The 25657-nt window shown below is 38.2% G+C and overlaps 2 protein-coding genes across 3 annotated transcripts in view; both read right to left on the minus strand.

The window, feature by feature from the left end:
• Positions 1-150: 150 nt before the first annotated feature.
• On the minus strand, positions 151-8553 carry si:dkey-275b16.2 (peroxisomal N(1)-acetyl-spermine/spermidine oxidase). The gene is made up of 10 exons (XM_034681926.1): positions 8302-8553; positions 6375-6551; positions 5996-6126; positions 5707-5894; positions 4096-4277; positions 2812-2981; positions 1918-2003; positions 1710-1822; positions 1460-1614; positions 151-1359 (listed from the first exon to the last, which is right to left on the minus strand). Exons 1-10 carry the CDS (start codon positions 8474-8476, stop codon positions 1210-1212), a joined length of 1527 nt encoding a protein of 508 aa, XP_034537817.1. The 5' UTR covers positions 8477-8553; the 3' UTR covers positions 151-1209.
• Positions 8554-11441: 2888 nt separating this feature from the next.
• Positions 11442-25657, minus strand: part of rassf4a (Ras association domain family member 4a) — a 28169-nt gene continuing 13953 nt past the window's right edge. For both annotated transcript variants that reach the window (XM_034681181.1, XM_034681182.1), the window contains exons 4-11: positions 18456-18562; positions 17208-17287; positions 15400-15569; positions 14950-15051; positions 14816-14867; positions 13190-13311; positions 12140-12237; positions 11442-11932 (exon numbers count right to left, since the gene is read on the minus strand). In XM_034681181.1, the coding sequence (XP_034537072.1) occupies positions 11863-11932; positions 12140-12237; positions 13190-13311; positions 14816-14867; positions 14950-15051; positions 15400-15569; positions 17208-17287; positions 18456-18562 (801 nt within the window). In that variant the 3' untranslated portion in view covers positions 11442-11862. The remainder of the gene's footprint in view (positions 11933-12139; positions 12238-13189; positions 13312-14815; positions 14868-14949; positions 15052-15399; positions 15570-17207; positions 17288-18455; positions 18563-25657) is intronic.

Here is a 25657-nt window from a genome sequence, read left to right on the forward strand (position 1 = left end):
TTGTCATTATTATTGTGATAACATTCTTCCCACTTTTGCCTTGGGTATTTTCAACAATGCAATTTGTTCATTTTAATATTGTGGTTGTCTTGTGTGGACCCCAGAGATTAGTCACAGCCAATGGGGATACAATTAAATAAACAAATGAGCAGACATTGTGTTACTTTATCCACAGAGCCCGCAAACTTGACACAAAAAGAAGTATTTCGATGGCTGTTCGACATATTTCATTATTTCGATCTCTGACATATTACATACAGGAATGCTCTAAGTGTTTTTCATGAAACATGTTCGATTAGTCTAATGTTAAATGTTCACACAGATGGGACCATCCTCATTCACAGATAGATTCATTAAAAAAAAGGACCACACTCATCCAATAAAAGGCCACATTAGAGAAATCATGAATGAGCAACAAATAACAGTGTAAGTAATCTGTATCATTAATCAAATTAAACACACACAAAAAGATTCACATTAATGTACAATTGCTTACTGATCAAATTCAGGTAGAAACATTTGAATATTACATATGTACATTGCATATTTATTAATAAAATATGGTATTAACACATAACAGCAAAAAAAAGGTACGTTGTAAGCAGTATAGAAATCAGTGTAAGGGGTTGCTGCTAATTTTACATTTTTATTAAGCCGATTTAAAAGAATACTGACATGTACAATTTCAAAATTCATCACTTGATTTTTGTAACATGAAATGTACAAAGTGTCCCTTTTTGTTTTCAATGCAGTGAAATCCTGAGCATGATGTCAGCAGCTTCATGCCTTAATCACTGAGGAACTTTATGAATTTAAACAGCAGCCACCCAAAAACTTGTCACATAAACTCTAAGATCACAGTGTCATATTTTAGCTTCAAATCAGATACAGGATCATTGTTGGAATAAAAACAAAAGGGAAAATGTAAGTTCTACAAGGTGCCCATTAAATCAGTTGAAAACTTTGCGCTGTTCTCTTTTTGAATCATTAAAACAGTTCATTTTAAAGCATCAAAGACCCAAACAATCTGTCCTCTTTTTGGTGTTACATCTTTTTCAGTTTTAGACTCCCTCACAAAGTCTTGCAGTAGAAATGCGTCAGAGTTTATTTGAAGATCAGTATCACTATGCTGTGACAAAAAGGCATTCTGACTGCTCATGAAGTGAGTGCTGTGTGTAGGTTTCTTGTGATTCAAAGAAGAATCGTTCATTAAAGGTTTGATTTGGGCACAGATGGACTGATGGAGGAGTAATGGGAGATTAGCCGATCAGCCTCTCTCCACCCGGTGAGAACAGCTCCGTGGACGGTGGAGTAGAAGTAGGGATGAGTCGCCTCTCCGGCAAACAAAACCTGCAGGGACTGAAACACACCCAGTGGTTAGAACATAGAGTCCTTAGTTTTAGCTCAGTATGTGTGAGTTGGTGTGTGTGCTTGGTGTGTTTTATTATCATGTAGGCACCTGTGTCTGTGATCCTTTTGTAGGCAGAGGCTCCATCATGTTCTCAAGGTCCTGTGCTGAACAGAGCTTTCCTGGAAAACTGTACGATCCACACGTCCAGGGGTCATGAAACCACTGAGAGCGCAGGATTCTCTTTGGGGTGACGGTAGGATTTCCTGAACACACAGTCAGAGCCAACAAAGGTTATTGAATAATCACGCTTTTTAACTCATACTTCTCTGGCAAATGTTTGAGTCACATTTAGACTGACCTGTAAACCTGCGAACCAGCTGTGTGATGCTGTGTGTGACTTCCTGTTCAGACAGCGTCTCCATGTACTCTGACTCATGACCAGCAATCCAGCCACACAGAGCATGGCCATACCTGGAAGTTAAAAACCAACAGGATCGTCATCCAAATGAATGTTTTCCAGCACTTTTTAATTAAATACTATCCTTCTGCGTAATGTGACCCCTGACCTTTCAGTGGGTTTGAGGACAGTAAAGCCAAACAGCTTCTTCACCCAGGATCTCTGTATATCAGGCACCTGGTCCACTATTTCATCCTAAACATGAGAAGAGACAAAGACATGGACTGAATGAAAAGATGGACGACATGGCATGGCAACTTGCCAAAAGTGAAGCCAAAACAAAGCTCCAATTATTGCCTGGCCATCTCCTCCATTTTAACAGATGGGACATGGGTCAAACTACAGAATCTAAATACACAGCTCTGTTGTGGTGTTGGATTAGCACTGTGGAGGAGTATCCGCTAGAGTAAATATGATGACGACTAAAAACAAGAGCCAGTGAACTTTCATCAGCTGTGAGTGTCTGCTTCAAATCAACACGAGAATCTGTTACTCTGTAGACTGTGCTGACCTGAGGGATCGTTTACTTTCTCTTTGCAGGAGTATTCTGGCTTTATTTTTGTACAACTTCAGGGGGCAGAGATTTGTCGTTCAACTTTATATATAGTTCATGGATAAGACATGCAGTTCAAGTGTTTGCATGCTGCATTTTTTTGTAAACTAGTGGCATAAGAAACAGTTTTGGTATACATTTGTAGGAGAATAAAACTTACTAGTTGCTGCTGTGTGGTCATTACTGAATGTTAAATGTGTTTCAAGCTTTTAAAATCAACCTTTCATATATTACCATAAAGTGTGTGACCGTTACTTATTCATATTTATCATCAGCACATAAGGAACCTTGTTACTGAAATGTATTTTCTGTAACAAGGGCTTATCTGTTTCTATGAATACTCAATGAGGCTTTATCTTCATCTAAATCTTGGGTTTTCACACATTATTTTTGAGCCGTATTAGACTCCAGTGTGTCTGCACGCACCTATTCATTGACTTAACATCTCACCTCATCGTCCCACACAAAAACAATGGCCTCGCAGTCTTCATCCCACCACGGTGACTCAAACTCCACAAATATCTTATTGTTTGTGCCAAAACCGAGCCTCTGGATGGAGTGCAGCTTGTGTAGAGGCAGAGGAGGACAGAACAAGGCTGAGTGGTGTTTCTTCAGGTATCCTTATAAAACAAAACAAACAATGGAAGTTAAACTCTGAGCTGGAGAAAGAACATTTGTACTGTTAAACATGAAAAGCAAAGGCCTTGTTCGGAGTGAGTTCAGGAGTTCAAAGTGCTTTATAGAAAACACAACATCAGACTATCATAAAGTTCATGCAGAGTAGGACAGATAACACATTTTATAACCCATGGTGATCCACACAGTCTGGTGATCTCCTGTGACTCCAGCTTAAAATTAAAGCATTAATGAGGAACTTTTTTAATTACTTATCACAATGATTATACGTTCATCTTTCCAGATTGTTGTAGAGTACTTCTTAGAGTGCTTTTTTAGCACAGTAGATTAAATTAGGACATAAAAACACACAAAAAATACACAAACTCAGCCCAACAACAAACAAAGGGTGGGTGGGAGGGAGGTTTGATTACTGCAGGTCTTGGGTTAAGGTAATGTTGTTGTACAGTGTTATGGCCACTGCCATACCTCATCTCCTGTGTTTATTAATCCTGCTTTGGAGTGTTCTGGGGATGTGTGGGTGTGTGTGTCTGAGTGTGAGCTGCTGGCTGGAGGAGCCTTGTTGGGGTGCTTCTGGAGGAGGTAGCCAATCAGAAGAGAGCACCTGCCGGCCCTGCCTTCATGATCGTGACCAGCTCAGCACTGTGTGAACAGCCTTAGTAGAAACCTACTTGCTTGATCTATTTTCTGTGTCGGAGCAGGTTTACATTACTTTCTTCACATTCACTCACCATGGTATGGGAAAGCTGTTCTCTTGTTGTTTGGTTTGGTTAGGTAGAGTGGAGAATCAGGTTTTATGTCTGTTCCTTCCCAAATTCTTACAAAGTTAGATTCATAACCTAAGCACCTAGGGGTCCTTTCAGCTATATTTTGCCTCACTCTTGTTATCAGTATTACATGTTTATGGTCCTCTTTAAAATGTCTCTCTATGAACGTCTGTACATTTTCATAAAACAATGAAAACCTAAGATAAGCCGATTGATCTGTTGTTTTGTAACTTTGTCTTTAATGATTTAAAGTTGTAGCACCACCTCAGTATTTCATGCCCTGTGCTGGAAATGAGCCCACTGTGTTTGTGATGCATCCATCTGATCCTACCTAGAGGTACTGTGACAATAACGTGATCAGCAGCAATCCTCTCCCCATCATCACACTCCACCATCACAGGCTTTTCCCTCTTCTCTGTGTTGTTCCAGTGGACACAGCGCACAGGGCGGTTGTAGGTCACCAGACCACTGGGGAGCTCTGATATCAGGTTTTCAATTAGACCTTCATAGCCCCTACAGGAGAAGGAAAATAATGTCTAAATTAATAAAACACACACTGTTTCCACAATGAGTGTCCCAAAATAGCTGGCATATTTGTTGATAATGTTTTTCATTGGTCAGTTAATCAGAGAATCCCCCCATGATTGAACGGGAATATCTGAAGAGAGCAGTCTAGGGATGGGGAAGAAAACAAACAGGCTACATAAAAAGATGGCGTCAACAGTGATTGCTTTATTAATCTCTTTGATAGAGGATAGAGGCAACATCTCAGAACTACAGGTTTTGGTAACTTTGATTGGTTGTGTACCTTGTCAGAGGAAGGACTTGTGTTAAAATCAACTATTCCAGTTGTGTTGCAATGAAGCTGCTTGAAGCTTTCTTATATTTATATGTGGCACACAATGATAGTACTTTTTATTGTGACTCTGGAAAGACATTTTATTTTTGAGTTCTTAAATGAAGCTAAGAAGATTCATATGTTACCATTCTGTTGTGTTTTTAAAATTAAAAATTGTACACAGGAAAATAACATTTGCTTGGTTCTTTCTGCTTGGGGATTTCTCCTCAAAATAGATCTAAAAAAAAGTGGATCATCTTATGTTCTGGGTTAAGTAAGTTACTGTCAATTTTCTATATAAAGCAGGTGTACCAGTCATGACTGAAGCCAGCAGTCACTTACCGATATGATGCCAGGGGGATAAAAGATAGAGAGACGCAGTGAACAAAGTTGCTCAAAAGTGGGATGAGTTAACCAACAACTGAGGTGGGGTTATGATGCCTCTTTAAAGAAAAGTCATAAATGCTGCAGAGACATTAAACAATGCTCAAACATCTACTGTCTTCATCATTGCTGCCAATTAAATATGTTTCTTTTAATTAATACAAGATTAGATCTTCAAAAATATGTTTCTTGAAAAGGAGGTCTTATAATCAGGGTCATACTGTATTTGAGCCAATGCATCAGTCAGGTAGATATGATAAGGGAGACATAGGGAGTAATTAAACGCTGTGGGCATGCACACATGCGTCATTCTACCCCTGAATGTGTGCCCTTGTGTTTTTGTTGTTATTGTTATTAACGGATGGCTTACTATGTGTGTGCTTTTTAAATACGTATCTTAATAAATCAGTTTTGTATTTGTATGTAACGTAACACGTGATAGCCAAAAACAAGATGCTTGAATAGTTAAACAAAGTAGTCTGCAATGTTTGACATAACAACTACTAGTGGGTAAATCTTTAACTGTGGTTTATATTGAGACAACATAATGTAGGAGGTACAGGTTTTAACAGGTAACTTACAAACAACCTAAACCTTTCTCCCCTTATAGAACAATTAACATGTAAACATTGGAGGTAATGCTTTAACCACAAACATCACTGCAGTATCTCTTAGTTGCTGATCTTTATGTAGGCATCAAGACAAAGTTGGAGTACGCACCTTTGGAATGTGCAGTCCAGTCCAGGTAGAGTCTTGTACAAACCATAGGCCCCCAGACCAACCTCATCCATGCTGTGAGTCCCATTTATACAACATTCCATCTTAAGCATGTTGCTGATCATACACAGTCTCAGAGACCTGGTATTTGCATCCACGTCTTTCCACTCCTCTGCTGCTTGTTTTTGCACCTGCATGAGAAAACAGGACAAACTTTGCAAGATGCAGAAACTGGTGGCCAACAAACACAGCAGGTGTTATTATTTAACTCACTGTCTAATGTCAAATGTACCTCTGAGCGTAAGAAATCTCCCACACTGGCTTTGGGCTCTCCTCCGCTGCTCTCAAATTCTGAACTTTCTTTCAGCAGTTTCTCAAACATCTCCCGAGCAGGATCAAATTCTTCAGGAGTCAGCCTCCGGCCTGCACACGTTAAATAGCCCAGAGTTAAGAAATTAGGATGATGGCCTAAGGTCTTACCATTTTAAATACATGCTGATTTCATACTGGCTTTATACTCTCTGGTTTTATTGTGAAACAGTGTTTGAATTCATGGGAGAGGATTTCTATGGAATAACAACAGTTAGCTTAATTAACTAACTAGTTGTGTTGGTGGAGCCGAATGAACTCTAATGTAATATTATTGACGTTTACTACTAAACAATAATTACCTGAACTGCTAAAGATATTGGGAAGCCAGATGGGACTGCCTCCTAAATCTATTGCCTGATTCTCTGGGGTCAGGGCCTCTGGATCCAGGAGCCCATAATGACGGGCAAGACGAAACACAGGGTTCTCCTCGGATGGTCCATGGATCCAGTTTGCCCCAATCTCAACCACCTTATCACCTGCAAATAAAAACAAAACATGATTGCAAATATATAAAAACTGTCTTTTTCAAATGTTGCCCTTAATTGCACGTTGATTATTGTGGATTATTGTAGTCCAGACTTTCTTGACAGGAGTGGGCACTGACTTATACAGAGGTGGCACTTACAGATGAATAACCTTAGCCTTTCTATTTCCAGGAATAACATCTACTTTAACACTGACATAAGAGCATCATACAGGAGTTCTATTCCTGTGTGTACTTTTTTTAACATCATGAGCTTCATTCTTTAAGAACAACAAATTATGCATGTGTCAAGTAAGTAGACATTTTGGGTATCTACACTTTACTTGAGTAATTATTTTTCAGCTGACTTTTTACTTCTACTCCTTACATTTTAAAAGTAGCCTTGTTACTCTTATTTCATTTCGGCTTGTTTTCATTACGGCTTGTCATCTTTCAAAAAACACATTTATGTACATTTACATTCCAAAATAGGCTTTTGATAACATGCCTGTGAAGTTTGACTTTTTGCACCATTAAAATACTTATAATTATGCAACTAGTCATCATATCCTCCGCTCCCTGAAACACGTTAATGCTCAGTAGAACACATATATGGTTCCTTAATGTATTTGCATTGTACAAAAATGCGTTCATTTTCAATGCTGAAACAGGTGCGACACAAATATTTCAACATTAACATATGAATATAACATTATAGTCATTATGGCCTTTAGAAACATGTTTTTTTGGGAGGTGAGGTAGTGCACTATAGGCCCCTGTGGTGCAGCCTAAGCTTTTGTCCTTAATGGCATTTCCCCTTACATTACTTTTACTTTTATACTTTAAGTAGTTTTGAAACCAGTACTTTTACACTTTTACTTGAGTTAAAAGCTTGAGTTGATACTTCAACTTCTACAGAAGTCTTCTTAAACCCTAGTATCTGTAGTGTGTAGAATGTGAATACTTTTGACACCTCTGAAATTATGACATATGTTCAAAATCCCAGTTTAAAGTAGTCGCAAATAGAAAATACACCACATTAAAATGCAGATAAAGTTACCAGATCACATGGGGGGCCCCTGCCACCCTTTGGACCAGGGGCGGAGCCAGACAGTTTTGACTTGGGTGGCCAAACTGGGGCACTGACTGTTGAAGGGGTGGCCAGGTGTGGAAAACAAACTTACAAGAACTTACCCCAAACCTAAGAGGGTTACTTCCAATAATCACATCTACTTAAACTTCTTTTATAAAATCATTTTAAAAATATTACATTTTTGTAGATGTCTAACGTTGACATTAAAAATGTAGCAGTACAGAGTATCAGCATTTAAATCTGCTGAACTGAACTCTTTAAGGACTCAAAATGAGGATGATTGTCCAAAGTCAAAGCATCAACAAAAATAATTTTCAAATGCAAAGAAACTAGTTTCTCTGCAGCTTGTTGAAACACAACAACACAATAGCTGGTTTCAATATAAGTAATGCCTCTGACATGGCAAATAGAATTTCAGGGTAGCCAATCAGTTTTGGCCACCCCTGGCTCCGCCACTGCTTTGGACACGTCCCTGGTGTGAGGGTTATCATGTATCAGTCACGTGACCTCAAGAAGTGTAGGTCTGATTTCAAGATTGCGCAATGCATATTTATTGGTGAGCTCTGTGAGAATGTATGACCCACTGTCAAACACTAGAGAGCTGTATATGTGCTGCAAACTGTTGTGTAGTGGTGACTTATGAAGATTCTCTCGTTACTCAGTCTCTCACCGAATCTGCCGGTTTTAACTCGTCCTCCACTTCTCCCTGTTGACTCAAGTATCCGCACATGTTTGAACCCCGATGTGGTCAGCCTGTGAGCAGCTGAGATCCCAGATATTCCGGATCCTATTATTACTATTCTAGAGTCCATACTGAAGGCAGGGAGCTTCACAGACGTAGCCATGGTCGGCTACTTCCGCAAAACAACAGTATACCCCACAGATAGTGATGTCCTGCGCGTCTCTTAGGTGAAGGTAGGTAACGACAGGGGGAGATTATTTCCGGTTAAACCTTTCAAAATAAAGGTCGTGTGTTTAGATTATTACTTTTTTCAAAGAGGGCCACATTTCATGTTGTCAGAATACCTCAGGGCCAGTGGCTCCTACTGAGACTTACGAAATCATAAAAGTTATATATGAAATCTCTATTTACTTACAATTATTTTAATGTTGTTCTCAATAAATCAGTATCTAGGAAGTACTCAGTTCTCCACAAGCCACGTAAACATTAGCAAACTTTATCTTCTTCTAGAGGAAAATGTTTTTCATGAGTTGGGCAATGTGGGAAAAATATTGTATCATTATTTTCCTATGGCAGGATCACGATCTGGATTTCATCACACTTCTTTTTCATGTTGTTTTTAAGACTTTTCTGACCAGCAGACAACATTTTTAGAACTAAATCATTATTTTCCTGCATTTTGAACAATTTTTATGCACCAAATTTTGCCTTTTCTGGAAAATTTCATAATTTTGATTTTGTGTCTTCTGAACTTTCAGTGTTCATCAAGAACATTTTCACATCATGATAAAAACATGAATTTGAAAACCTGTCAGCTTTAAGAGTTCTTTTGTTTCTTCTTTATTGCTGTCTTGTAGAATGCTCTGTGTTTTGGCTTTTATACGAGTAGTCCATATGAAGCTTTTTGAGACGTTTCTGGATTTACTTTAGTTCTGTTTGTGCTCTTGAAAGAGACTGCAAATGTACAGATGATTCAGAATGTGAATAATTTCTGTGATATAAGTAATACAATTTAAGATGGAAGCTTGTGGCCATAAATAAATGGACCTTTGGGCCGCGATTGGCCCCCTGGCCATACTTTGGACATGCCTGTTCTAAATAGATAATAACCATAGACTGTAAATAGTAGAGTAGTATCTGAAGTACTTATAAAATAAATCATTTGATGGTCAGGCTTCATTTGTCCAATTTGAGGGGGGGATACAAATTCTGGCAGACCGGAAAAGCAGTCTGAAATACTTTGTTTCCCTCTCATATATTTGGCTAGAAGAGAAGAAACGTGTTCAGAATCGCAGGGGTTATAGAGTAGTATCTGAAGTACTTATAAAATACTTATAAAAACTCTTCAAATCCCTCCTTTTGTCATAGTGATAAACAAAAGATATCTAGGTCATATGAATGCAGACTCTTATGTTGGCATGTTAATGATCTACCTTTGTAGCAGTACATGATGTAAATGCACTGACATGATCTGTGTGTCAGTTATTGCCCAAAGGTAGTTTCCTTGGATGCCCTCCTCAAATATTTCACTGGAAAGTATAATTTTGTGAGAGAAACCTGGTCTTTTATTGCCTGTTTTCTTGTCAACATATTATTTGATATTACTAACCTGGGGCTGGAAGTGGAAATCTGTAATGTGGAGGAGTAAAGCTGACTAGTATTTTTAATGAAAAGGAGCTGGTTATCAACGATCAGGCCATCCGTGGTTGTTTCATCTGCAGATATAATAATCTGGTTATCCTCACATTGAGGAAAGCAGATATGTAAACAAGCTGTAACGTGGTGGCTTAAAACAGCAACCATGTGGTCCAACTCTGCTGACAAGAAAAGAGACTGGTTAGTTATTTCACAATCTCATGGTTTGTGGCCTCTCATTTAAGAAATCTTCAGCCTATAAATCATGTAAAAATAGTTAACTTCACACCTACCTGGTTTAATTCGGTCACTTTCCAGCTGGCACAGTGGTGTGAAAAACTAAGTGATAGTCTGACAGAGTTTTTGTTACGCTTCAAATGTTTTGGACAGAGTGGAAAAAAACAGGAAGAACTGCATCTTTGAGTGGAAGCAGACCTAAGTGGGTCAAGGCTACCATGATAGGCTTGAAATGATTTTTTGAAAAGTGAATAGTCATCAACGAACGACAGAACATTTTCAGATTTCCAAGAATGGGAAAAATAATTTTGTCCCACCGGCATGATTTTATTTTGCCAGTAGCTGGTGCTAACTTCCAACCCTTGTACTGTTATGCAGGTAAGGTATTAGTTTTCACACTTCAAAGCATTTTGAAATCAGCATGAGTGACAGGCAGGAAGTCATTAGACATTTTACCTTCATTGGTTTGAGCAGTATAATTATAAAGCTGGTAGGAATCATTTTGCACAGGTTTGGACTGATGCAAAAGCAAGCATGCAACTACTTTGAATCACAATTACAAAGAAAGCTATGAAGCAAGTCAATTTAAGTGCTAATAATGGCTTTTTACGTGTATATACCTTTGTGAAATTAAATATTTTGACTGCCTTTGTGATCCCTGCATCAAAATTCAGACTGTCAATACCCTTCTTGTTGGCTGAATTTCTGGTGTAATTAACAATCTTACAGCACACAGACCAACACTCTGCAAACATTGAACAAAAATAACTTTGAGCCTTTGTACTTTTGGAAATGTCTTTGTCTTTCTCTTGAGCCCATGCACAGAAGATATGTGTGCATGTATGTGTGCCTTTAAGAGGAAACTTTCATTATTATCATTATTATTATCTGATTAATCAAATAACAATATTCTTCAACAGACTATGAGTCAGTGTTTAAGGTCAAGGCTGATACAACAGAGATTCTGTTTGTTCAACTGTGGGAAAAAAGGAACAGCCCTCTTCTCTCAGGATACCCCCATTGTGTAATGTCGATAGGCACACACATATACACACACACACACTCACAAATAAACACACACGCACACACACACAAAGCTCATGGGAACGGGCTGGCACAGAGGGTCACTCAGTGAAACAATGCTAATCTGCGCTCCAGTCTCTGTGGAAGTACAGGAAATAATAAAAAATGGCTGTTTTCTTTGTGGGAAGAGGGAGCTGGGTGTTATGTTTGGTGTCAGCACAGATCCAACAGTATTCATAGAAGGCCACACTGAAATTGATTTATTACATAAAGAGGTCCAAGTCTTAGAAAACATTGTCAAAAAACAGCCGGTATAAATATCCGTAGTATATGCAGTAAGAATTTCATATGAAATGTGGATATATTAACAGCAGAGATATCAAAGCAGTGATAAACTTCTACATCAACAAACAGATCATACAAACTATTAAAAGGTGTAATTCTAAAAGTAGAAGCACATTGGTGTTTGATATGGTTCTATTGCAGCCTTAACTTTGTCATTTTAACTTCACCTGTACATTCACTACAGTGTTTGGAGATCTTCCAACTCTAATCAACAGTCATTAGTGTTGTTCCCACGCATACACACACTCACACTCACACACTCAAAACAATTATAAACAGGTCACTATCAGGACATGCATGCACACACACTCATACTCTGTCACTGGTGAGAGCTTTGCCTTCCAGCTGATGCTGAATCATAGACTTCAGAGCGCTGAACCTGCAGAGTTGAAAAACACACATATGACTGACTCTGACACACTCCTGCGTTCATACAAAGCCATGAGGTTAATGTTTATAGAAATGATGATAAAAGCACAACTGATATAATTTACAAAGATCAGCATAAAGATCACATAATGAGACAGACATGCCACTGAAGAAGTTTTGTAACTCTGTTTGCTGAGTAGAGAAACTCTTGACTCACTTTTTGGTAAGTTTGTTTATCTCACGCTCTTCTTCCTCTTTCAGTTTTTCCACAAAGCTGTCTAAAACAGGAATCTCAAACTTTATGTACTGGGCAACCTGGAACAAAAAGATTCAAACATATTTAAGAATGAAGGCCAGAGACGTGGATTACATGTATACTCTGCACCCTTAGTCGTAAATACATCCACAAGGCGTTCAGAGTATGTCCAAATAAAATGAAACTATAAAATTGAAAAATAAAATATAGAAGATGACGATGATATTTCTCAAGTAGAGGAAAAACACAGCAATCCTTTCTAAAAGGATCAGTTTACTACAATTACATTTAAAAACAAACAAAAAAACACACTAAAATGAATGTTTGAACTATCAGGACCACTCTTTGTTTTCAGATCCAGCCGTCCTGGTATTTTGATTAAACCACACAACGTACAATGGGCTGAAAACAAAGCACAATTATAAAGTGGTTCCAATTAAAACAGCCTAGAGTAAAATCTTTGGTTAATCCAGAGTAACACTGTTCATTTCCCTGTAAGAAACAATACCTATGACTAGTTCCAATGTAATCTTTTAATACTCTAAGTAACAGAATCAAACTTCTTTCACCTCTATTGTGTCCAGACATAATAGTTTGTCATTTCAAACCCTGGACAAACAAAAACTAACCCATGAAAAGGTACAAATTAAGGTAAAATTAATGATTTGTTTTGCTGTGATTTGGATGATCTAACCCTTTAACTTGTTCCATATCTATGAGGGTGACATAATCACAGACAACCCTGAAAAGTTCACCACCATCAACAACCTGGTTTTATTTTTATCCCTCAGCACAGTCACAACACACGGCCGTTCATTAAAATGTATTGTTCTATCAGTCTGGAAACAGGATACCTTTCCTCTGCTTGCTAAATTTAACCAAACAGTTTGTCACTTTTCCATTGTGTCATTGTGTATCCATGTTGAGGACTGCACACAAATATAAATAGGGTCAGTGATCATGGGCAAATTAAGAGAACAGAGGGAGGTGTGGTGGGAGACCCAGACTCACATCATATGTGACTTCCTCTCCCAGGTCGGCCTCTGTGATTAAGATCTTGGAGATTTTCTCACAGGGTCCGTAGAGCACACGAGCTACCAGCGGGTATACACCATCCTTCAGTCGAGTCCTCTCTACAAGGTCAAAAACAAAGAGGAAGACTGAGTGTGAGTGCGCACACACACAACCACAACAGTGACAAAACCACAACCCACCTTATTCATACAGAGAAGACTAAATGGTGAAAATGTGATGTGATAGAGGAGCCGTATTTTAAGTTAAACAACAATTTTGATCCTAAGCCACAGTTACAAGTATGCTAACAATTTAGCTTGCTGAAAAAACGCCTAATCAGAAAAGCTTACATTCCTAGCTAGCAGCACCATAAGCAAGGAAGTGAGGTTCAAAGGCGTTAAAGGTGCAGTTGGTAGGAATGGGGTGAAAAAGATTATTATTTTCTGCTGGGTTTGGAAAAAAAAGTCATAATACCCATCGATACTTTTCAGTAATTGAAGTAATTTGAGGTTATGGCCAAATCTGTGTTTTTCAATGCCTTTGTATTAAGCAATGTTATATTCCCCTTCGTTCCCGTTATCACAACCTAATCAGAGCTACTGTTCGACCCGCTTTCCTGACTGGTTGAGTGGCGGCCCCTACTAGGTTGTCCTGATTGGCTGGGACGCCGGCTCTACTTTCTCATAGAACAAGTACGGGAAGTAGATGAAATCTGGTGAAGAGGGGTAGTGTTGACATTCGAAATCTCTCTCCAAACTGATGTTTATATCACGACTACCAACAGCAGCTTTAAATACAGTTCTATGTTGCAGGATGTACTACTGAATCAAATCATTATCATTTTACTGCATCTAGATTGATCATTAACCGAAAAGATGACAGATGTTTAGGGGAAAGAAGCCACATATTAAGTTAAAACAACAAACGTTATCACTAGCTTCAGAACAATATTAGCTAATAATGGCATCAAACACTTCCTGGCAAACATTGATTTTTGTCAGTCTTACACAACACAATACAAGCACCTTAAGTATCTTTTCACCAGCCACTGTAGAGGTGGAGCTATGCTATGCTAAAAAATAACTTGAGTAATTATAAGGACTAAGCTCAAAATCCTTGCTACTGTACTGTTAGCTAGGAAATGATACAGGGAATGTAAGCCTTTACTCTCATGTTATTTAACAACATATAACTCTAGTGTTAGCTAAGAGGTTGTTGAATGCCAATGTTTGCTGTTGTCTGATTGTGGATAATTATATAATATTTCTTAACTTAAATTACGGCCCAATGTCCCTCTAGATTTTTTTTTTTAAAGTTATATTTTTGGCTTTTTTGCCTTTATTTGATGGGACAGCTGAAGAGAGAGACAAGAAATGTGTGGAGAGACGGGGGGAAGACATGCAGGAAATGGTCGTGGCCGGGAATCGAACCGGCAACCCCTGCGACAAGGACTGCAGCTTCTGTATGTGGGGCGCTTAGACCGCTAGGCCAGCAGCGCCCCTTCCTCTAGATTTCTATTATCTGTTTTCTTTTTTCGTTCATGATAAATCAGGAAGTAGTTAAATAAATTGAGTAGGAGGAAAATGGCCACCTTGTGAATTTGCACTAAAAGTTCTAACTTACCACCGGACTCGTGCACCATATAAAGGATAAACTCTTCAGGTTTATTTTCCACCTTAAAAACAAAGGTCAAGATTATTCCAAGTCTGAAGCTTCATTGAAATGATACTAGATGAAGATGTGTCTTTACTACTTACCCTAAACTTGTGTAGCAGCAGGTTGAGGACTTGTATGGTCGTCATGGAGCTGTTTACTCGTACGTTAGTGACCGAACCGTAGGCGGGGGTAAAAACAGATGTCTGGAGCAATAAATTAAAACAAATGCAGAACATTACAGAACATACAGATATCAAAAGAACAAAATGTACAGAAAACTTTTCTTTATCAGATCTTGTGATTAGAGATTCCTGGAATGGACCCATAGGACATTTTGAACCCAGAAAACCAAAACACAAAAGGAAGTCCCTCAATCTGCAGCTGGAGGCAGTTCAACAAAAACAAACACACCTGGTGTAACCAGGACAGACTAATGAAGGAAATCTGAGGCAGAAACACCCGAACAGGAAACCTCTGCCTCTCTGCACCTGGACATTAGTCAATAACGGGATACACTCATTAGTGTGTGCTTGTACATCTGCTCATTGTACCTTGTGGTTGTAAAAGTGTCCGTTGATTGAGAACCTGTGTGAGCGCAGGCGGTGCAGGTCTCTGGCAGTGTGTGTGTTTGACCTCCTCTGGACACGCATGAAGGAAGCATCACTTCTGGTCCTCAGCAGCTGAGGAGAATCCTCTTCCTCTTGTCCGACCACGTCACCACCTCAGGGACACACGACAACAAAAACACACCTCTCTTACCATTTACAGATGGTGTCTAGTTGTAATACTGCGACGACCCCTCCCCACTCTTCCTGTCTGTCACGTTTGTTTTGAACTCTCAGCCATATGTTTCTTATGCTGCAGGTATCTGGGGATGATATGTGGGTGGAGCTGGGAGGGGTAGTCTGTTTTACCTGACCAGCTGGGTGGGGTCTGCACCGCTCTGAGCAGTCTCTCTCTCAGCTAGGTCATACACTCATATGTGACACTACACTTATAAGATAAGATAAGATAAGATAAGATAAGATAAGATAAGATACTCCTTTATCAACCCACAATGCGGAAATTCACGATGATTAATGATGATGATGATGATCATTCACATGATTCTATACTCTTATGGATATATTACCAATATTTTGACGTATATTTGATGTTATTCTAATACTTTTAAAGGCTCAGTCTACTATAATTTGTAATAATTTGCTTAATGTGTTGTTGTTGTTGTTAATAAGAATGAATACAAACCTCTGTTATACATACTTAAATCCTGCTTTTGGTTCTTATGTTGCTGGGTCAGTGTGTAATTGGGTTTTCCTTGTTGTTGGGTTATTCAGCTGTTTGGTCCTTAAGCTGTTGTGGTTATTTTCTGTTTGGGATTTCTGTGTTGGGCTCTTTTATGTGTTGTGTTCATTCTTTGTTCTTATATATATATTTTTGCTCGTGTGTCAAAGCACTTTGTGAACCAATTTTTATAAAGGTGATATACAGATAAAATTATGAATATTATTAATTATCGTTCAACATTATGAGAAATTTTATATCTGTAAGAAAACATTAAAAAAAATACACTAAAAATCTGTCACTATTTAAACTGAGATGACCATCAGCAGCAAAAATATTTAATTTAAAAAATACAGGACAGTCTTTTAAAAAATATTTTTAATCTCTCCTGGTAAATTACATTTTAAAATCAAAATATGTTGAATACTGACTTCATGGTTCAGAGTTCAAAGAACATGTCAATCAAGATTCTTCTACAGCAGCTGTGTTTTTACACTACATGCTAATCTGAGGCCTGTCACTATTTTCCAGTTTAAGTAACTTTATTTTACTTTTGAAACAGAATCAATAGAGCATTTTTTACTCAAATTGAGATATGAAGTGAGACCATTTAATTAAATTAGATTAAAACCGTGATGGCTCAGCATTTCAATTAAAAGTGTTAAATCCTCTTAGACAGCATTAAGTTCCACACGTGACTAAAGTTTACAGTGAAAGCCACATCCATGTTCTTGGTTAGAAGTGGGAGAATATAAAATGTCCACAATACAACGCTCATATTTCTTCAGCTGTTTATCTGTGGTGAAGGAAAATCCCAGCGACGAGTCAGCATTTATGAAAACAGCTAAAAATGGCGATTGTTTTTCTAACCCTGGTTATTTATAGGGTCGGTGATCTGATCCAGAAGGAGCCTCTGGTAATCTCCAAGCCACACGTGAGGAAACCTTTCCACTGGAAATGCTGAGTGATGCACCTTTGGAGTGTTAATCTGTTTCAGCTTGTGTATCAATAATCCGGATTAATCCAGCAGGTGTGTGTTTGTATTAGAGGATGACTCCACGTGTAGGCTACTTACCGGCTGATCCAGATTCTGTGCTGACAGAGTTATTGTTCGACTCTTCTGATAACTGCTTTGTCACAGAGGACCTATCGTTCCTGGAGAAACAGAGAGGGAGGATATGTGTTATGTTAACACCACATATTATACACAAGTATTTATTTCCTTAATAAAGGAATAACCAAGTCCAGCCTATGACAGAAAAAAGGCTCATTTTCATTCAGGCTTAAACTAATGATTATTATAATAAAGATTAGTCTGTGATCCGCATTAGTTTCTTGAATAAAACATCAATTGTTCTGACAATGAATGTCAGCAAAAAGGAAAAGGTTATGTATTTAACTTGCTTTTTTCCCAAACATGGAGCCTAAAATCTAGCTGTTGGACCAAGCGAAATATCAAGCCCATCTGTGCATGTGATCCTTCTTGTGTTCAGACCGTTGACTGTGCACAGAAAAGACAACGTGCCTTCATTTCCTCCCATTGTTAGATAAGAAGCCCTGATATCCCCTCCACAGGTGCTGACATTGCTGTGTTGCAGCCAAGGCATGTGCAGAAGTTATCTGGCTAGTAGCGTTACTCGTGTGACATCAGTCCTGCGAGGCTACAAGCCAACCAAAACACACATTTAACTTTTGAATTTGAAGTAGACACTTGTGGCTTTGGAAAGTTCTTTGACTCTTGTGGTAGAGTTACAGTTTTTCTGACCTTTCTTCCTCTACTCTGCTAATACTGTTCAGGGCGCTGTAGAGCTGATGTCACATTCGCTCTTTTTAAAATGAAATATCAAATTAAAACTAAACTTTTCAGAAGAATGAGTACTTCAACATAAATCAGCATAACAACAACTACGTATAATGACAGAAACCATGTTTGAGAAAAAATATTTGGCGTGTATTTACATTTTAAAATTTGGCCTCCTTTTCCTCTGTTAGCATGAAAGAAGAGGGTTTTATGAACTCAACAGTCAGCAGAGGGAGCTTTAAATCTTTTGGCTTCACAGTCAGTGAAAACTTATGGCGTCCCTTTGTAATGTATAGCTGATGGTTCAGACAGATTTGAAGAAAGATTAAAAGGTTCTAAACAAATTAACAACTTTAAGACTGTTTCTTGTGCTGTGACATGGGAGCAAGTAAAAGTCTTCTCTAATTGTCTAATTGATCCTATTCCTAATCCAGAGTACTTTTCCTGATCAGCTGATACAGGGGAAAGGTGAAACGTGATGAGAAGGTAAAACACTTCACATGTTATAACACTTGACCGTACCGGTTGAGACGAAATCTTTCATTGTCGTCATGCATCTGAAGTCGGATTGGTCGGCGAAGACCCCAGTAGATGTTCAGCAACCCCTCAAGAATGAGCTCGCCTTCCTCCTACACAAAGACAGAGAACACACACACACACACACACACACACACACACACACACACACACACACACACACACACACACACACACACACACACACACATACAACAATAATATCAGAACTCATGGTCAGAGGGGATATCCTGCTGGCCGGCTGCCACAGTGGCTCAGTATCAGGTGTACGTGCAGAGTCGCTCAAAGCTACAAGGTGGACCCTCCTGCCTTGGAGAGACCACGTCAGGTTTGACCCACCCTTTTTCACACTGGCAGGGTGAAGTCATGTCTGAGAAGTCAGCAGTAAAAAGAACAAAGATGTACTGCTGCGGGTCACGTACGCGCAAGCAGGAAGACTTTTGATTTCACAAAACTGAAACTCTAAATTTAGAAGAAGATGCACAAACTGCTGCTCTAAGTATAGAGAAGTAACTGTGTCACCCTGTTTCAGATTGATTCAGCTGGCTTTATATGAGCAGAAAAGCATATTACTTTTCCAAAAACATCTCATCTCATGTGATATCCAATCATAAAATGCAGATCTTTGAGTCCAAACATTAACATGTCGCAGAGATTTTCTCACCAAAGTTGAGTGAGAAACGGATCATTCCAAGGATCTAAAAACCAGTGGTCAGATGGATCAGCTGATCAGCTGCTAGTTTACTGTTTGTGGTCGCCTTGTAGAGGTTTTGATTGTAAATAATAAAGTGTAGTCTCCTCCCTGTAGGCTCATGAATTCATAAAGTATCTGTTATGGAGAGGCTGAAAAGGACCAATTGTGGATGTATTTAAAAAAGCAGACTGTGACAGTGAGAGTAACGTGTTCAAAGAGAGTTCTCCAAAATATACTGATTTATTTTTTAAAAGGAAGACATTTTTAAACTGCACAAGTCCTTGTTTTCTGCTTCAGTTGTTTTATCAGAGTATATCAAAATATGTCAGCGTCGCTATATCTGCGTGAGATAGAGATGGTAACAAAGCATACAGATTGTATTCTGGTTAATGGAAAAAACAAAGTGTTGAAGAAAGTGATAACAGCTGCAGATACAGCTTTTTATTTTACATTTTCCAAGGCCATGATTCAGTATGAGTGATATATTTGACTGTTGAACGATATACCAGTGTATGGCAAAATCAGCAATGAGCTACAAGGTATAATTTTGTTTTCAGGGGGTGCCAAAACTGGCATAAACCAATAATTCCTCACAGGAGCTTTAAAGTCCAGATTCCTTAAGAATCAACTACATTTTCCTCGTGTATTTGTACAAAAACATTTGACTTTGCTCGGCTCATGATGCTCATAAAAAGTAACCTATCATGCAACAACTTGTCTGAGGAAGAAAACTTTCAGTGAAAAATAAAAGAGAAACTGTGAGCATGAAATTATGATAAAAGCTTTTGATAGGTTTGTTTTTCTGTAGAAATTGAAAGAGAAATTTCAGAAATATCTTTCACTCAAACTATCAAGCAGTTTGTAAAATATGTCAGAAACTGATCAAATCTATCTGCAGATAAAACTATTATAAGAAATCAGATTAAAACATAAATGCTGTGGAGTATTTGAGACATCCTGCTGAAAAAGCTAGTGATCTCTGAGGACTCTCTCACACTTTACATAGACACAGAGTGGACGAGGATCTCAGACGTCAGTATTTTTTTTCATTTATTTTTAAAACTGAATGTTTCTGCACAGTTTATGGAGTTAAACTGATTATTCATGCTGCTGTTGGTCTCTAAATGTATGCCTTTCATATTTTAGGCTGTTAAAGATAGAATTTATGAGGTTAACCTTTCGCCAACATTTTATAGCTTCACAGTATTAATTGTAATATCACAGAGCTGTGTGATTAAAATAAGTGTTTGTCCGTGGGAAAAGTTCACATTTCTGAATGAATACTACCAAAAATAAAAAATGTTTTACTGCAGAGTTTGGAAAACAAAAATCATGATTTAATACTGATCTGTCAGTGGAAATAATGAGTTATAAGAAGGGTGAACGTGCACAGGATATGAAAGGTTTTGGTGCCAATTTTATACAATGATCATTTTATTTCTGAACCTTCAGAGAAACAGAAACAGAGAGTGGAAATTTTAGGATCAGAACAGATTGCTCCCAGGACTTCATTGTTTCAGGAATATAAACACTGAGTGCAGCTGCACCACCAAACCTTTCCAACCCGGCCCTGCTTAGCTTCCTGAACACACCCTCGCACACACACAAGTACACACACAAGAACACACACATACATGTTCGCTCAGATGTGAGTAAGGTCAGCAGAGTTATTTTTGGAAACAGCAGCTAATCGCTCTGCTCCAGCCTGCCACTATAAAGCCTGGACTCACACTCAGGTCAGCTTAGACTCAACTGAACGGACGACACATCACACAGTTTCTCTCTGCGTGTGTCAAACATACAATCGCTGCATCAAAGGTGAGAGTTATTCTTCATTACATGCTCTTCGTCATCAGCTGTTAGTATTTAACTGTTTTGATAAGCTGATTTTATCAGAACGCAAGCATGTTTAGAAAAGTTAAGGAAAGTTATAGCAGTGTTTTTTAATTGTTATCACAAATATTATTTTATGTATGTACAAATATGAATTTGATTGTAAGCAAGTATGAATTTTCTTACTAATAATGCAGCAAATGGTAGCAGGTTTTCCCTCTTTTAAAGTACTGCAGCAGGGTTTGTGTAAAGCTTATTTACGTCTGCAGTCCCTCAGCAGGTTGTAATTAGAAATGTAGATAAATAGGAAATCAAAAACCCGGTCCAGATTGTTTTTAAAGACGTTTGTGTTTGTTGTTCATCATTTAAGTTCCTATAAAAAATCTGACTAACGTGTTTTTCTCCCCCTGCAGAATGAAACACAGACGTCTGCTGCTCTCGCTGTCTCTCCTGCCAACCATCACTGAGACCCTTGAGGACTTGCCCACTCACCCCTCGTCCTCCCAGCCTACCCAGAGCTCTTTGGAGTCTCTGGAGGACTACATGACCAGTATCCAAGCTCTGGCCCGTCCTGTGGACCCCCCCAGCTGCGGCCCTGTCAGGCTCCAGAGGTCCCCCCGGCTGAGGAACCTCTCAAAGGCTCAGATGAAGCTCTCAGGGTCAGGCTCGCTCCCACGCAGCTCTCCGCGAGCCCTCAGGACTTCCAGACTTTACGGTCTGAGTCTGAACAGCTCAGAGGAGTTCTCTCTAAAGATGAGCAGAGAAAAAGACTGCAGGGGAACAGACCCTGTGGACTGGCTGTTTGGACAGATAAGGACATGAAGGGAGGCCTGGAGGCACCGTGGTGGATGTTTTTATAATAATACACAGATGGAAGAGACGGCCTTGTTCAAGAGAATGGAAACAAAAGAAAGTTTGATGGGACTTATGAGGATGCCTGGAGAGAAAAGTGAAGATCTATTTATATATTTTTGTTTGCACTGAGGACTCAAGTCTACATGTTTACATAGTTTTATATTTTATAATGTAAATTATGTAGTTTTTAATAAAATACTAAAATCATCACAGTAATGTTTATTCTCTGTTTTTTCTCTATTGTCACTCTGCAAAAGGTTTGGAGGCACTACATCACTTGCAGTAGAATGCTAATTTTTATGGGAAAATTTTTGCAAACATTTATAAAATAGTTTTATCCTTTCGTTCAACTTTCAAGCTAAGCAAAAACGTGAAATAGTTCTAGTTCCAGTTTTAAAAGAAGTTAAATTTTGCTGAAATTCTGTTAACTGAGTCTCTTGTGGTTCTGGATTATTGTTAGGCCAAACACAAGCATTTCAGATATTGGGGTCTGGGAATTTGTGACAGAAGTGTTTTCTAAAAAACTAAAGACTCAATCATTTGGACCGGTAAATAAGACGGCATTTATGCAGGTCTTTCTCTAGTCCTTTGACCACTCATAGTGCTTTTACATTACATGTCACATTCACAGTCACACACAACATCCATGCGCTGATGGTAGAGGTCTGCTATGTGAAGTGAATAATCCCATCCACATAGTTTGTGGGTTAAGTGCCCAAGGACACTTCTGTATGTGGACAACAGGACCTGGAATCGAGCCTTCGACATCTTGATTGAGGGACAACTAACTCTGCCACTCATCCATGGACAGATGGACTGATGATAAGACTAGGTAGCCAAAGTCGATGCTACTTGGGTTGTACACATAAAGGTATTAAAAGCTGGGGTATAGGACAGACCATCTGTGATGATGGAATGTAAAAGAGTACATTTAATCAAAGACTGTACAACTATAAGTTGAGGGGTTTGAGTATTGCTCAGTTTTCTTATGATGTACTTCAGCCCTTCTTTCTCTAACGAAAAAACTGAACTTTTTACCCCTCTATAATCATATGACCATTAATATTCAGTCTGTTTGGGGCATGTTAACTCTTTTAGAAGATCACTCTTGAAATTAATACACATATTGACTCAATTAATCTATTTAAAATACCAATTTGAGTTCCTTTGCTTTACACTACTGTAATAGACATTGTCATTCATACAACCACCAGAGGGAGATGTGGCACTCTTTTACCACACTTGTTCTGTATTTGCTAAATATTTTATGAGTTAAAAAACACTTAGCTGAAGAAACAGTATATATATTAAGCACACATTAAAAAATAAAAATAAATAAAAAACATTTAATATGTATTTCACTAGAATAAAGTTTATTTTGATGGGAATATTTTTTAAGTATTTCAGTACAGGAAAATTTAAGTATAGTTAAATTACTATTATTGTATCACTGAACCACAGCATTGCCTCTATTTATCATGATTCTTTCAACAAAATAAAATGAAGTAATAAGTTGTTTTTAAAGCAGCATAGATAGTATAGTAAACTTACTGGTGGTAGACTTAATACTAAATAATAAAATGCATTATGAGAATATCACCAAGACATCCGGTTTGAGTCAGTAGAATAATATGCAAATATTTTACTCTGACAGAAACCTCTTTTATGAGTATCCTTAAATCAGAAAGGCATTTTTATTGTATTATTTTAATACTTTATTTTTTTTACTTTGTTGTGAAAGTATCTTAAAAATGCAGGACTTAAAAATGGAGAACTTCTACGCTCTACTCTACTTGTTCTAGTCTCACTTTAATTTGACAGTCAAATGAGGAGACAAGGGGCTAGAAGTCAATAAGATCTAATCAAGACAACAGCATCAAAACAACACACAGTTACAGACAGAAAGACCAGTAATACACTCTCAAAGTAATCATAATGCACCATAAAAACTCAAGGAGTGCAGAAGCTGCAAGTTGCAGTCAGATATTGAAGTTCTTTGTAAAGAAACAAATCTCTAAATTCTCTCTCCAGCGTCTATAAAAGTATATCACAATCACAGATCCCCATCAAATAAACCAGAGCCACAACTCTCAAAAGATCCCAGCATTACACTGACATCTTGTGGAAATGTTTGCTGGTACATTGCTGGCCTTTTAAACTTTAAGTATCAGTTGTGGCCACTAGAGGGAGCTAAATTCCTAAGATTTCTATTTGAAATTTTCACAGACGAGCACATGATAACATTCAGCCTTCTGACTTTACCACACTATAATCTGAGTTTATTATTTAGAAGCCGGAAGGCAGTTAGTAATTGTAAACTGTTTGAGGGCTGTCACAAGGAAATGTGAAAATAAAAAACATCTCCAGCACCTGATGCAGTTTTATGATCAACAGGCTCTCATGTCGGAGCATGTTTTCTCCTCAGCTATTTGAACTTAGTTTACCGTAGATGGCGCTGAACCACAAAGCACCTGACATGTTCTCCCACGCCATGACTAACACACATCATCTGACTACACCTGCAAAGCATGACCATGATGTCATTACAAAAAAACAATGTACACTCTCCAACTGCCTTTTGCAATTACTATATTCACACAGAACTATTACTGCATGATGAAAGCTAACAGACATGTTGATGATGCATGAAAACAGGAAAGCTCTATCTTGATGTAATGACACTTGGCGAGGGCTTGTTTCCTTCTCAACTCCTTCACACAATCACATCTGAAGTTTCTAAATGTATTTCTCCCTGACCAGCCTCCAGCTGCAGAGTAATGATTGTCCCTCATACCTGCAAATATTTACTAAGTTAGTCTTTAGTAATCTTTGGACCCAGCACAAAAAGATCACTATTATCCTATCAAGCTTTATCTAAACGGGTAAGAGAATAAATGATTTAACATAAAGCATTTCTTTACCCATCTGAACTTGTTAACATCATCGTGTGCTGAGAAATACATCTAACACTGTTCTGTTAAAAACTGCAGTTCCCCAAGTGGCCACTGGAGGCAGGCTCCAAAAGACAGTCAATCCCATTAGGTCTCATGTTAAAAAGTCAAACTACAGCAAAACATTTTATATATTTACAGCCTGGAGCAAAACACATCTGTGTTCTCTACGTCTCATTTTTCTAATAATAAAACAATAATAATAAAATCTACTGTGGGCTTTTAACTTAATAGATAGATAGATAGATAGATAGATAGATAGATAGATAGATAGATAGATAGATAGATAGATAGATAGATAGATAGATAGATAGATAGATAGATAGATAGATAGATAGATAGATAGATAGATAGATAGAAACTTTATTAATCCTTTGGGAAGGTTCCCTCGGGAAATTCAGATTCCAGCAGCCAGGTAACACCAAAGGACAGAAAAAAAACAGCATGCAGATACAAAAGATAAAAAATCACAGGTTATATACAGTACAGTTCACAGTAGCAGCAATATACAAGTCTAAAAAGGAATACCGGTGCAGGTTTATAATAAAATAGCAGCAGCAATAATAAATAGATAGATAATTAACTATAAATAATGAGTAGTGCAAGCTTGTTTGAATTGTGTTGTGGTCAGTTCGGCTACGGCCTATTTCTCCCCCCCATCCTCTGTCCTCCTCCCACCCCCCCTCCAAGTGAGGAGTTATACAGTTTAATTGCACGAGGGACAAAGGAGTTTATTGAGTCTATTTGTGCTGCATCTGGGGAGGAGCATTCTGTCACTGAACAAGCTTCTCTGGTTTCTGATGACAGTGTATTCATATCAGTGTTTAAAATTATGAATAAGCAGCATTATACAA

The sequence above is a fragment of the Notolabrus celidotus genome, chromosome 4 (assembly GCF_009762535.1).
Source record: "Notolabrus celidotus isolate fNotCel1 chromosome 4, fNotCel1.pri, whole genome shotgun sequence".
NCBI classification, from domain to species: domain Eukaryota; kingdom Metazoa; phylum Chordata; class Actinopteri; order Labriformes; family Labridae; genus Notolabrus; species Notolabrus celidotus.